The sequence below is a fragment of the Saccopteryx leptura genome, chromosome 1 (genome assembly GCF_036850995.1).
Source record: "Saccopteryx leptura isolate mSacLep1 chromosome 1, mSacLep1_pri_phased_curated, whole genome shotgun sequence".
NCBI lineage: Eukaryota > Metazoa > Chordata > Mammalia > Chiroptera > Emballonuridae > Saccopteryx > Saccopteryx leptura.
In genome coordinates, this window is record NC_089503.1 from 134,442,895 (window position 1) to 134,456,123 (window position 13,229).

General features: G+C 39.8%; 1 protein-coding gene across 12 annotated transcripts in view; it reads right to left on the minus strand.

The window, feature by feature from the left end:
* The window catches only part of PDE4D (phosphodiesterase 4D), a 1,514,231-nt gene that overhangs the window by 373,034 nt on the left and 1,127,968 nt on the right, over positions 1-13,229 (minus strand). The window contains exon 1 of one of the 12 annotated variants that reach the window (XM_066375464.1): positions 12,067-12,260. The exons of 10 other annotated variants lie outside the window; for them this stretch is intronic. In XM_066375464.1, the coding sequence (XP_066231561.1) occupies positions 12,067-12,155 (89 nt within the window). In that variant the 5' untranslated portion in view covers positions 12,156-12,260. Of the gene's footprint in view, positions 1-12,066; positions 12,261-13,229 lie in introns of those variants that run through there. One more of the 12 variants, XM_066375419.1, reaches the window with a different exon arrangement.

Below are 13,229 nucleotides of genomic sequence, written 5' to 3' on the forward strand. Positions count from 1 at the left end.
TCTCCACCTCTTATTTTTCCCCTTTTATCTCTTTCTCTCTCTCTTCCCCTCCCACAGTCATGCCTTGAATGGTTCTGGCAATTTGTCCCTGGTCTGAGGATGACTCCATAGCTTTGCCTCAGGGGCTGAAATAGCTCCTTCCCAGCAACAAAGCAGCAGCCCCAGATGGGCAGAGCATCGTCCCCTAGTGAGCTTGCTGGGTGGATCCTGGTCAGGGCGCATGCAGGAGTCTGTCCTCTGCCTCTCCTCCTCTCACTTAATAAAAGTTAAAAAAAAAAGAATTAAAAAGTAATTTGCAGTATATTCACTCAATGCAATACTATCACAATGAGAATGAACAATTTACAACACAAAACAATATGGATCTCACTTTCACTTCTGACAGAAGGAAGCCAAAACAGACGAGTTTGTATTATATATCATAATTCCATTCATAAAATGTTCAAAAACAGTTATAACAAATCTACGTTCTTGGAAGTCAGGATAGTGATTAGCTCTGGGAACATAGTGATGAGAAGGTATCCTTGGGAGCTAGTAATATTTTATTTCTTGATCTAAGTACTGATTATATGAGTAAAAATGGCTAAGCATTTTTTTCTATCTCACCTAGTTGCACATTCACACCCATCTTCTTATACCAGTTGATTTCTCATAGACTTATGGGTTACATATAAATAACTTAAGAATGAAAGAGAGTTCCTTTCTTTTCTATCAACACTGGTAGAAATATATATATATAATATTTTTAAGTCATATAGGGCTAACACAAACAATACGTCTTTTCAATTCATTACAAACACAAGATAATTTGTTTCCCCAGGCAATAATTTCTTTTTTCCCTTTCTTGGCATTTTGTAAATCAGTTTTCCCTAATGTTTCTGCTGTCTCAGCCCACATGGATTTCTTGAGACTCCGATGTTTCGTGTCCGAGTATCTCAGCCAAGGGTTAAGAAAGCCACACAAACAACAGACATTGCAGTCATTCACTCTCCCCTTGACCAGGGAGGACAGGACCAAAGTATGCCCGCTAGCAGCACCACTGGTAACTGTCAAACTGCATTTGCTCAAGACATTTTGAACTTCGTGACAAAGAGCTAAAGAAAGTTATGTGGCTTTTTATATTTTGATGATGAAAAGAGATGTATCTAATAATTTTCTAGGAAACTGTAAGGTATAGAAAGAAAATGGTCCTATGAGCAATGAAATGTTTTCATCTTTTAGTTCTTCTGAGATCAAGGCAGTGACGCTTTCTGGAAACCACGGATGAGAGCTTTTTGTCAAGTTCAACCCAAAGATTGCAGAAGAATATTTTTGTTATGGTTTTCTTTCTCCCAAAGTGACCACCCTTTCACTAGAGAATGTACTTACGTCATCAAATTAACGTGATTCTTAAACAGATCATAAATCTTCCCTTCGGATGAGAATGCTAATCAGATTCAGCTAGTGTTTCATTCTCTATCTAAACACTGCCAGTTTGTGAAAAGAAAAATTCCTTAAAACCAAGGATCTTTTACAGAGTTAAACCTTTCCTCCCAGTCAATCTATTTTGTTACCTATATAAACAAATTCAGCCATTACACTCCTTTATCCATAGCAACTCCCAGTGGGTAATTACAAATCAATTAAAGACAACTTAATTGCCAAAGAGATCAAGCAACAAGCATTTAGAAGCATAATATTTACAAGCACCATCATAAAAATTTATCTGTTGTTTGGTCTGCTTAGCTTTTCTTCTAATCCAAGATTTTAAATTGGTATGATTACTTTTGAAAATAAATTAATCGTCTGACCTATGGTGGTGCAGCAGATAAAGCACCGACCTGGAATCTGAGGTCGCCAGTTTGAAACCCTGGGCTTGCCTGGTCAAGGCACATATGGGAGTTGATGCTTCCTGCTCTTCCCCCCTTCTCTCTCTCTTTCTCTCTCTCTCTCTAAAAATAAATAAATAAAATTTAAAATAAAAAAATAAATTTATCACAGAATTATTCTTTTTTTTTTTTTTACAGAGACAGAGAAAGAGTCAGAGAGAGGGATAGATAGGGACAGACAGACAGGAATGGACAGAGATGAGAAGCATCAATCATTAGTTTTTCGTTGCAACACCTTAGTTGTTCATTGATTTCTTTCTCGTATGTGCCTTGACAGTGGACCTTCAGCAGACTGAGTAACCCCTTGCTCGAGCCAGCGACCTTGGGTCCAAGCTGGTGAGCTTTGCTCAAACCAGATGATCCCATGCTTAAGCTGGCGACATCGGGGTCTTGAACCTGGTTCCTCCACATCCCAGTCCGACGCTCTATCCATTGCGCCATGGCCTGGTCAGGCCACAGAATTATTCTTAAGACAACTATGTTTTGGGGGCAGTCATAGATAGATATATCAAGCAAAAAAAGGTACTACTATAGGACATATAACTGTTATTGAATTTTAACTTCTAAAATTTTTTTACTTTAATATTTTCTACACAGGAAAAATTTTGAGAATTATATATAATAGAATGTATATTGTAAACTGCTCCTCCTCCTCCCCCTTGTATATGTTTGCAATAAAAGTAAAGGCAGATTTACTCAAGAGATGGGCATCTGATCTGACCAAGAACATAGTCAGTAATGATGTTGATATCCATATGTTCGATTGACTTGATGCAATTGAATTAGGCCTTGTCTGTCTAGGACTCACATATACTTATGGATGCATGGAATGGATATGTTTCAACTTACATGTAAATAAATCGTCATTTGTCATTTTCTTTACGATGCTTTCTCTGACTTCCTCAAAGGACTCTCCTATCCTAGCCCCTATTTTATTTAGTTGTTAAAGTGTTTATTTTCTGCCTTCCTCCACTAGACTGTAAACTTTATGAGAGCAGAGACTTTGCCCATTTAGTTTTCATTCTATCCTCAGAATAAGATAGATATTTTTATTATTATTATTATTATTATTATTATTATTATTATTATAGAGACAGAGAAAGGGATAGATAGGGACAGATAGACAGGACGAAGAGAGATGAGAAGCATCAATCATTAGTTTTTCGTTGCGACACCTTAGTTGTTCATTGATTGCTTTCTCATATGTGCCTTGACTGTGGGCCTTCAGCAGACCGAGTAACCCCTGCTTGAGCCAGCGACCTTGGGTCCAAGCTGGTGAGCTTTGCTCAAACCAGATGAGCCCGCGCTCAAGCCGGCGATGCTGGCGACCTCGGGGTCTCGAACCTGGGTCCTCTGCATCCCAGTCCGATGCTCTATCCATTGCGCCACCACCCAGTCAGGCCATTTTTAAGTGGCTAATAAAGCATGAGGCACAATGGTATGCTGCAGCTGTCCATACCAGTGGGCAAAACTGGACTGTTAACTTTTTAGGAGCATTTATAAGTCCTACTTAGTAGCTATTAAAATTTAAGTATATAAACTTACAATTAAATGAATTATATTAAAAATAATGTTAACATTCAAAACTCACCACTTCCTAATAATTTAACTACATTTTACTATTTTCTATGCTCTTGCAGTCATTTACATCTATTGTATCTGGATGTGCCTCTGTGCATTTCTTGCCAAGTCCACAGTTTGTGACCTCTGCAGCTTGAAATGAATGGCTGGGAGAATTTTTTATTTTTTTTTCCGAAGTTGGAAACAGGGAGGCAGTCAGACAGACTCCCGCATGCGCCCGACCGGGATCCACCCAGCATGCCCGCCAGAGGGCGATTCTCTGCCCATCTTGGGGCATCGCTCTGCCGCAATCAGAGCCATTCTAGCGCCTGAGGCAGAGGCCACAGAGCCATCCTCAGCGCCCAGGCAAACTTTGCTCCATTGGAGCCTTGGCTGCAGGAAGGGAAGAGAGAGACAAAGAGGAAGGGGGGGGGAGGGGTGGAGAAGCAGATGGATGCTTCTCCTGTGTGCCCTGGCCAGGAATCGAACCCGGGACTCCTGCACGCCAGGCCGACGCTCTACCACTGAGCCAACCGGCCAGGGCCCTGGGAGAATTTGTGACACAGAAATCAGCATGTTATAAATAGGCTTTTTTTTGGGGGGGGGGTGTCTTCACAGAGTGTTGGTTGTTAACATTTATTAGCACACTATTCACCAGACTTATCACAGGCATTTAACAAGTAGTATCTGAATGAATGCATTCATTTTTTATATAAATTCTGATTGTATTTGAGTATTTTATTCATGGTCCCATCAGTTCTTACTTTTTTTTTTTTTTTTTTTTTTTTTCATTTTTCTGAAGCTGGAAATAGGGAGAGACAGTCAGACAGACTCCCGCATGCGCCCGACCGGGATCCACCCAGCACGCCCACCATGAGGCGATGCTCTGCCCACCAGGGGGCGATGCTCTGCCCATCCTGGGCGTCGCCATGTTGCGACCAGAGCCACTCTAGCACCTGGGGCAGCGGCCAAGGAGCCATCCCCAGCGCCCAGGCCATCTTTGCTCCAATGGAGCCTCGGCTGCGGGAGGGGAAGAGAGAGACAGAGAGGAAAGCGCGGCGGAGGGGTGGAGAAGCAAATGGGCGCTTCTCCTGTGTGCCCTGGCCGGGAATCGAACCCGGGTCCTCCGCACGCTAGGCCGACGCTCTACCGCTGAGCCAACCGGCCAGGGCCAGTTCTTACTTTTTTACAATTTATTCCATTAGCTCAGCACAAAGCTTTTTTTTTCAGGTTCACTCCTAAGCTTTCGTTTTGGAATGTGGCTTACATACTTGTTGCTCTTGAAATGCGTGTCTTTTGCATTTGATTGACTTCCTACTATTAAGACCTAGAGAGGTCTTCAGGTTTTTGAATCTCAAATAATGGGTTTGAGCAGATGAACTCTTGTGGCTCTTCAGCTTTAACCCTCTGTTCCGTGAATATGGGGAAAGGAAGCAGTGTCCTCACTTTTGTCAGGAGTTTAAAAAACATTTGCTGATTGACTCATCCACTCAGTACATACACATCAAGCGCCTACTATATGCCAGACACCCTTCCAGGCATTGATGATAGAAAGGTGAAAAATAAAAGGATACGACATGGAGCTCACATTTCAGTAGTAGTAATAGCTAATTTTCATTACAGTGCTGTCTCTGTGCTAGGTATTATATATGGCTAACACATTTACTTCTCACAACATCCCATTTTACAGATGAGGAAACTAAGGCATAATGAAATAGCTTGATCAATGTCTGACAGCTGTAGGGGAAAGTGTAGAAATTGGAACCTCAGGAGAGTAGTGGTAGAGTCAACCAACTCTCAACCATTACTCTATAGTCTATACAACCTTTTCAAGGTGAGGGCGTGTATATGTGCAAATTGCTTATAAGGTCACTGTTTATAAACCAGCTGTAATGCACTAATCAAGAGTGGTCCCAATGATAATGGTTAACCTCTAAATGTATTTGACCAAAAAAAAGCATTGCAAAATTGGTGAAATGATAAGGAAACGGTAACAAATGCTAGAAAAGAGGATGTAGGCAGGCCTACTTTTTTGTACTATTTCATTTATGGGCATAATGACCCTTCAAAGTTGGCATTTTTATTTTCCATCAACAAACATGGCATCTGCTAATGGAGGTTAGGAAATTGCCTAGTCAGGAAAGCAGCAGAATTCATGTTCAAGCTTTGTCTATTTGTTTGTTTTTTTTTGTTTGTTTGTTTCATTTTTCTGAAGCTGGAAATGGGGAGGCAGACAGACTCCCGCATGCGCCCTACCGGGATCCACCCGGCATGCCCACCAGGGGGCAATGCTTTGCCCCTCTGGGGGGTCGCTCTGTTGCATCCAGAGCCATTCTAGCACCTGAGGCAGAGGCCACAGAGCCATCCCCAGCGCCCGGGCCATTTTTGCTCCAATGGAGCCTCGCTGCAGGAGGGGAAGAGAGAGACAGAGAGGAAGGAGAGGGGGAGGGGTGGAGAAGCAAATGGGCGCCTCTCCTGTGTGCCCTGGCCGGGAATCGAACCTGGGACTCCTGCACACCAGGCCAACGCTCTACCGCTGAGCCAACTGGCCAGGGCCGGTCTATTTGGTTTTAAAGCTGAAGTCTCCTTCCTATACCATGCTTCCAATCCCATATGTGCAGTAATTGTTAACCATACTGTTATTCTTATGTTGCCTATAAGGTAACTATTTATCTCATTTTCAATTTAGCTAATATTATTGTTTGGAATATTAGTAAGAATGCCAGTTTAATACTCAGGACAGTGCCAGTGAAATAAATTGTCATGATACAGAATGAAGTTGACCTCTCTAGCTTAGAGAATCTTCTGGCCCCTCTGAACAACTAGTCAAGTAGTAACATTTTGGTGGTACAATACAACTACATGACCAATGTTTCTGACCAGATGAAATAGCCAGATGGAAGGAAGCCCACAATGGAAAACCCAGAGAGAGGACAGAGCAGGCCATATAGAATCATTAGTTTCCTTTTTTATGTGGTGGTTTTTTTGTTTTGTTTTGTTTTGTTTTTGCATAACAAACACACTATGACTCTTTTGCATATGATTACATTAAACCAGTGGTAGTCAAACTGGTCCCTACCGCCCACTAGTGGGCGTTCCAGCTTTCATGGAGGGTGGTAACGGAGCAACCAAAGTATAAATAAAAAGATAGATTTAACTATAGTAAGTTGTTTTATAAAGATTTATTCTGCCAAACAGCGAAAATCCGACATAAAGTACTTGGTAAGTAATTACTATTATATGCTTTAACTTGCTGAAACTCTGCTTTAGAAATTTTATAGTTACTTCCCTACTTTATAAATCACCATTACTGTGAAACCGGTGGGAGGTTAGAAAATTTTACTACTAGCAGAGATACAAAAGTGGGTGGTAGGTATAAAAAGGTTGACTACCCCTGCCTTAAACCAATATCAATTAGGTTAAAAGATAATTTAGATATTATTTAATAAGTTTATATTGTAATTGACCACTTAGCCCTTCTTCTATATTAAAATTACAAGATATTCTTTCTTTGGAGAAAGATTGAGTTAAGTACAGTAGGATACTTAAGTCTATTAGAATTACAGCTCTCATCGTGAAATGCCTCCATGTGTAGTGACGAGAGGAACTGTTCAGCAAAAGGGAGGTAGAAGCATGACTACTTAGAAGTCTAGGCTCTAGAACAGACTGCCAGGGTTCAAACTTGGGCAAGTTTCTTAAACTCTCTCTGCCTATTTTCCTCATCTATCAACAAAGGCAAAGCTACTTCCACCTTGTGGGGATGTTTTGAGGGATGAAATAAGAAAATGCAGGTACAGCCCTGGGAACACTGCCTGGCATGTGGTGAATGCCCAGTACAAATAAGATCTTAGTCTTGCTCAACATTCTGTCCATATGTGTGTGTGGCCTCTCATTGCTGAACTTTCAATTCTTCCTTTCTTATTTGCTGGTAATTATACTCACACTTTTCCCTTAACTGAAAGAAGTAAATGAGATAAACTGTAAGGCACTAAAAACAAGTTATTACATTGCTTACATCTGACAAGCTTTTAATTTCTTTTTTTTTTTTTTTTTTTTCTTTTTGTATATTTCCGAAGCTGGAAATGGGGAGAGACAGTCAGACTCCCGCATGTGCCTGACGGGGATCCACCTGGCACGCCCACCAGGGGCGACGCTCCGCCCGCCGGGGGTCCACTCTAGCGCCTGGGGCAAAGGCCAAGGAGCCATCCCCAGCGCCCGGGCCATCTTTGCTCCAATGGAGCCTTGGCTGCGGGAGGGGAAGAGAGAGACAGAGAGGAAGGAGGGGGGCGGGGTGGAGAAGCAAATGGGCGCCTCTCCTATGTGCCCTGGCCAGGAATCGAACCCAGGTCCCTCGCACGCCAGGCCGATGCTCTACCGCTGAGCCAACCGGCCAGGGCCTGACAAGCTTTTAAAAACTGCTATGCAATCAGAGGTATTAATATGGTACTGAGAAAATTACATCTCATTGTATTGATTTGTTGTTGACACTCACTTCCCTAAGGCGTGGGGTCTAGCCAACATCTTCTAGTGGGCTTGAGAGGAGGTTTATTCAACAGCTAGGTTTATTTGACGACTACTTGTAAGCTACTATGTAGTTTTTGGTAGTAACAAAGAATGGCTCAGAAGCCATATTTCTTATAGTTCCTGCTCATATACTACAAAATCTCCAGATCAAAGTTGCAGATTTGACATTAACTTTCTAAGAGCACAGGGGATAATTTAAGGTCGTCTAGGGCTTTTTGTTTTAGGAAATGAAATACTGCTTTATTTTTCCATAGCCTGAATATCTCTTATTCTTTTATTTCTAGTTCTGATTGCTGATCTTTCTTTCTACTGATCAGTCTATTTCACATTTAAAAGTTTCGATTGTTAGCCCTTCTACAAGAAGTTTGCACAAATGGATTTAATTAATCACTTATTTGGCAGCTTTGCTAAAATGCTGGGGGAGGGTAAGATGTTGAAACTATTGGCACAAAATGAGATTTTGAGATTTTCTGAGAATTTCATGACCCCTATTAGTGTAAGAGGCAAGAAATCTAGAAGATACTTTCCTGCTCTGGCCTGTGGGTGCCATTGGTCTCACCTCTGCCCTACACCTAAATGCGCCTTGGACGACTTTCTCTTCTGTTTGCCTAGATTCCACCTGGGAGTCACTGCATAACAATGTTCCTTTTAACATCTCTTTCTGAGAAGACAGAAAACAGAAAGTATCGTTCTCGCTGGAAGACAAGACCATCATTAGAAGAGTAACTTTCTATTTAAAGTTTCCTTAAACATAACTATAATTTTAAACAATAACATTTAAAAAAACAAAATGTCCTAGTGTTTCCTTGGGGAGTCTTCAGAGTTCACCAACCTGCTGGGTCTTAGTTCCTTGTTCCTTGCTTCCCAGATGATTTTTTTTCTTATTTTTTTAAAGATACTATATTTAAGCTTCCAAGATAAATTCACTCATATTATTTTCTGAAATCTAACATGAGCAAATCATTTCCCCCTCTTTCTCCTTTAAAACAGATGAGAGGTGCTGCTCTAAAATAATGATTGGCATTCATTCTAGATTCACACAGGAAAATTAGTTGGCTTGTTATATAGTTCTCTAGCTCTCTTTCTTCTTCTTCTTCTTTTTTTTAAAGTTTTAGATTCATTTTGTTGGAATGGTAATTGTTAATAAAATTATACAGGTTTCAAATGCACAACTCTATACTCCATCATCTGTATACTGCATTGTGTGTTCACCACCTCAAGTCAAGTCTCCCTCCCTCACCGTCTATCCCCCTTGATCCTCCTCCAGCTCCCTTTTCCCTCCTGCCATCCCCACACTGTCGTCCAGTTTTTTTATTTGTTTGATCCCTTCAACCCCAGCACCCCTCTCTCTTCATCAGATAAAACTTGGCTTAATAAACTATATCTTAATCATTTGTTTTTTTCTAAAAATTTACTTTACTCCCAAGAGACAAAAATGTGTCACCATTGAAAAACTACTTCCAAGTCATTTTAAGCATTTTGTAACTTTCCAATGCTGTGAATATTTCTCAGGGATCAACACTCATCAAACGTACATGATTTGCCATTACTTGAACAAGTCAGATTCTCAGTTGACTATCAGATCTTACAGACTTGACTTTCCTTTATCCTGAATGCTACAAGGGAGTGAAAATAATGCCAAAGAAGAAATATTATAGCTTAAAGCAAAGCGCCCCACCAGTATTTTGCATTAATTTCTGTTCAGTTTTGAAAGAAAAATATGACACTATACTAGACACATTTGAGGATTTTATAGTATAGAAAACATTGTTTTTAAACATCTTATAAAGGAGAAATGCAATAAAAATATGTTGGCTAATGCTCCATTAGTTCAGTGGTTTCAATAGCAGAAGCATATCCAAAGCTTCTCAAAGGTCAAGATAAGTTTAAATGGCTTCCATGTTTTAAGGATCTTGTATGTTAATAAAAAAATGAAGAAATGCAAAGACAGGGTTGCAAAATTGTGGGTATTTTAAATATTTACATTAAATAATTTAACACTTTTAACTCCAAGAATGTTATGCCATGAAACTGCGCCATTCAGAAGATAACTGTAGAATTTAAGTGTGTGCGTGTGGACACATTTGTATGTGTGTGTGGACACATACATACATATGTTAGCGCGTGGTGCATTTGGAGTGGGGTGGTCTGTTAAAAGCTAAAAGCTATATGATAAACATCTCTTTTTTTTCATTAGTGTGTTATTGTCAACGTAGTGCTGTGGTAAATACCCAATCTTTTTTTGAGCACTGAGAGACGCCTGGAAACGTGAGGCCACAGTGAACTACTGCCCTCCTAACCCCTTAACCTCCCATGGACTCTCAGCCTGTGATAGGCCCTGATCATATCAACCAGTTGATTTGGTGGTGACTGAAGGGGTGATACCAACAAAGACAGTGCAGCAAAATACTTCATCAGATGCGCATTAATGGCACTTTTGCTGCATGTAAGGGAGTTCTGGCCTCAAAAAACTTTACAATTCAAATGAAGAGACAAAACTCATCCTTAGACATCCACGGCTTGTTGTATTTTGGAAAGGATCAGAACTTGACCACAGGAAAATAGGTTTACAAGACCAAAATGGCAAGTTCCATAATATATCTGCAAATCACACTGTACAGCTTAAAACCTGCATTGCTTGATATTTTTAAGATTCCTTAGGCAAACATGCCATTCCTTTCACTCTACCCAGCAGTCAGATATTCATGGCATTTAGGAAAATCAGATCTCAATGATGAAGAGGGTCAGAAGCTACTATCTATTGAAAATACACATAGTAAAGTTTATGAATCTTTCCTGAGCACATAACATAGCACATAATAAGCATGAGATGCAAAGACTAAGCATGACCTGTGCACTCAGTAGAATGCAAAGCATATACAAGGCTTTGCATATACTTTCTAATGGTAATTCATATTTAAAATTGTAACAAATAAAAATAAAAATAAATGGTATTTATTTTGTTTTGAAATAGAAATAAATGCAGGTACTATTTACATTTTTAGAGGCCTTTTATTTATCCCTTGTCAAATTTGCTTATGAAGTGTATAATTTGATTTTTATTATTTTATAGGTCCTTAAAAAATTCCAAGGACCCTATCTTCCATACTGTCTAAAGCAAATAAATAATTCTCATAAATTATTGTTATCCAAATTTTGAATGTTTTCTAAGTAAACTGGAACACATTTTAATCCCAATTTAATTCACCTATCTAGGTAGGCCTGGTAGTTTCCAGATATGTTGCATTTGATCTAAATAAGAAAGACCTTATTCTAAAGATTTTGCAATCAATTTCACCTCTATTTGCTCTTGCTGAAATAGCTTTTAGTGCTATAGACTAACCAATCAGAAACACAAAATGTGTGAGGACTCAATCTTTTCCTTGTAGATATCTCGAATATCAAAGCAAAGAAAAAAATCAAGAATTTCCTTAGTGTTTTCTTACTTTTCTAGTTATTTCATTAAACTAAGGTAACTTGAATAGAATACAACGGTGTCATTGACAATCTACTGAGGTCATAAAGTCAAGATTTTTTTCATATGATTTCCATAGAAATCTTTAGAAATAAAAAAAATTAACAAAATATTTATTTTGATTTCATGATGTCTAATCCTGGACAATATAAAAACTCTGATTTATCATCTAGATCAGAGAGATAATTTCCATTTTTCCTGAAACACTTATAAACAGTACATAGTAATCATTATTGTGGTTGCTTATTTGTTTAATCAAACAAGAACCCTTTCTTGACATTTAAAGGGTTAACTGAAAGTTAGCATGACTGATTTTTGGCTAACTAGGTGATTAGGCATGCTAATACACTTGTTTTCCAGACGACAATAATAGGAACGCTTTTTAAAGCTCACCATTTAACTCTCAAAAGCAGCTTTTAGAGTTAGTCAACTTTTCCTGCTTCTCCAGGTTTCCACATACCCCTGACTATTTTAAGGTTCCCGTCTTCTTAGCTCACATTTCTCAGACAGCTCATTTAACGCACATTAGGAGTTAAAAAAAAAATCAGTGCAGGGCTAAAGCTTATTTGCAGGGAGCCTAAAGCTATACAGGATAATGACAAAAAGTCTTCCCAGCGACAGAGAACAAACAGCCGATACCTGTAGGACTTTGAGAAACGCAATCTTGATTTGGCTCTTGGAGATGGTCCTATCACACTGGCTCCCTGAAGATCCCCAACAAAAGCCATTTGTAAAGAAGGTGCCAGGATCGCTGGAAACACTGGGAAGTCAGAGCCGGTGCAGGGCCCCTGAGCAGGAGGCACTTGTGGCTGACTGAGGGCATTTCCTCTGTGTGCTGGTATGCACTGACAGGGAGGTGGCAGGTTGGCTGAAGCAGGGCTGGAGAGGATGGCCAGGACTTCCTGCTGCATGACACTTGTCCTTTGCGACAGAGCTTGCTTCACCAAGACCTTATCTCATTAATAACGTAACACTCCCTTGAAAATTTGTTTTTAAATTTAGCCCTGATTAAAGAGCTTAGTCACACACTACTCCTGAAAAGCACAATACACACATCGTGAAAGGTACAACTGAAGTGGGTGAACCTTTTAGATCAAATGTGAAGTTAAAAAAAAAAGTAAACTTAGTTAAAAAATAAAGTCTGCCTGTGACTGCGAAATTTGACAAAGTTTACTTGGTTTCACAGTTAGCTGCCAAATATCATTTTCTTTATTTCAACTTCTCTGAATAACAGGATGAACATCATTATTAGCAAACCTTCCACAGGATTTAATCATCTCCAAATACCAGCACCTTCCTGCAAGTCCCAGTGAGAAGAAAACAGGCGGATCACTTTCATAGCTTTTGGCAGCTTTTCCCTCAGGGCGATACTGTCACCTAGCAGCAAACCATAATGCATGGCTTTGACAACAGAGATCAATTTTCTTGTCCATTTTCTATTCCCTAGGAACATTTCTTAACTCTCTGATAAATGCCTTAAAACAACTTTCTTTCAAATTAAATAAATGATGAAAGCCAAAGAGAGCCTCTCACATGTTTTATGAATCCAGCACACTTCAAGGAGGCATATATTTTAAGATATTGTACTCAGGGAGTCAAAGGACCCTCCTGATGCCGTCATCAGTCCTCACCACCGAGTGGTATTTAATGTTAACAATGCAGCATAATACCATCAGTTCCTGTCCAAACACTGCCCTGCCAGTGACCTCAACTATAAACCAAGGCAGAACTCCACTTCTCTGGGACAGGATAAGATTAGAAAGCCCTGGAATGCCCAGGAGTGAATTTAACCCACTCAGAAC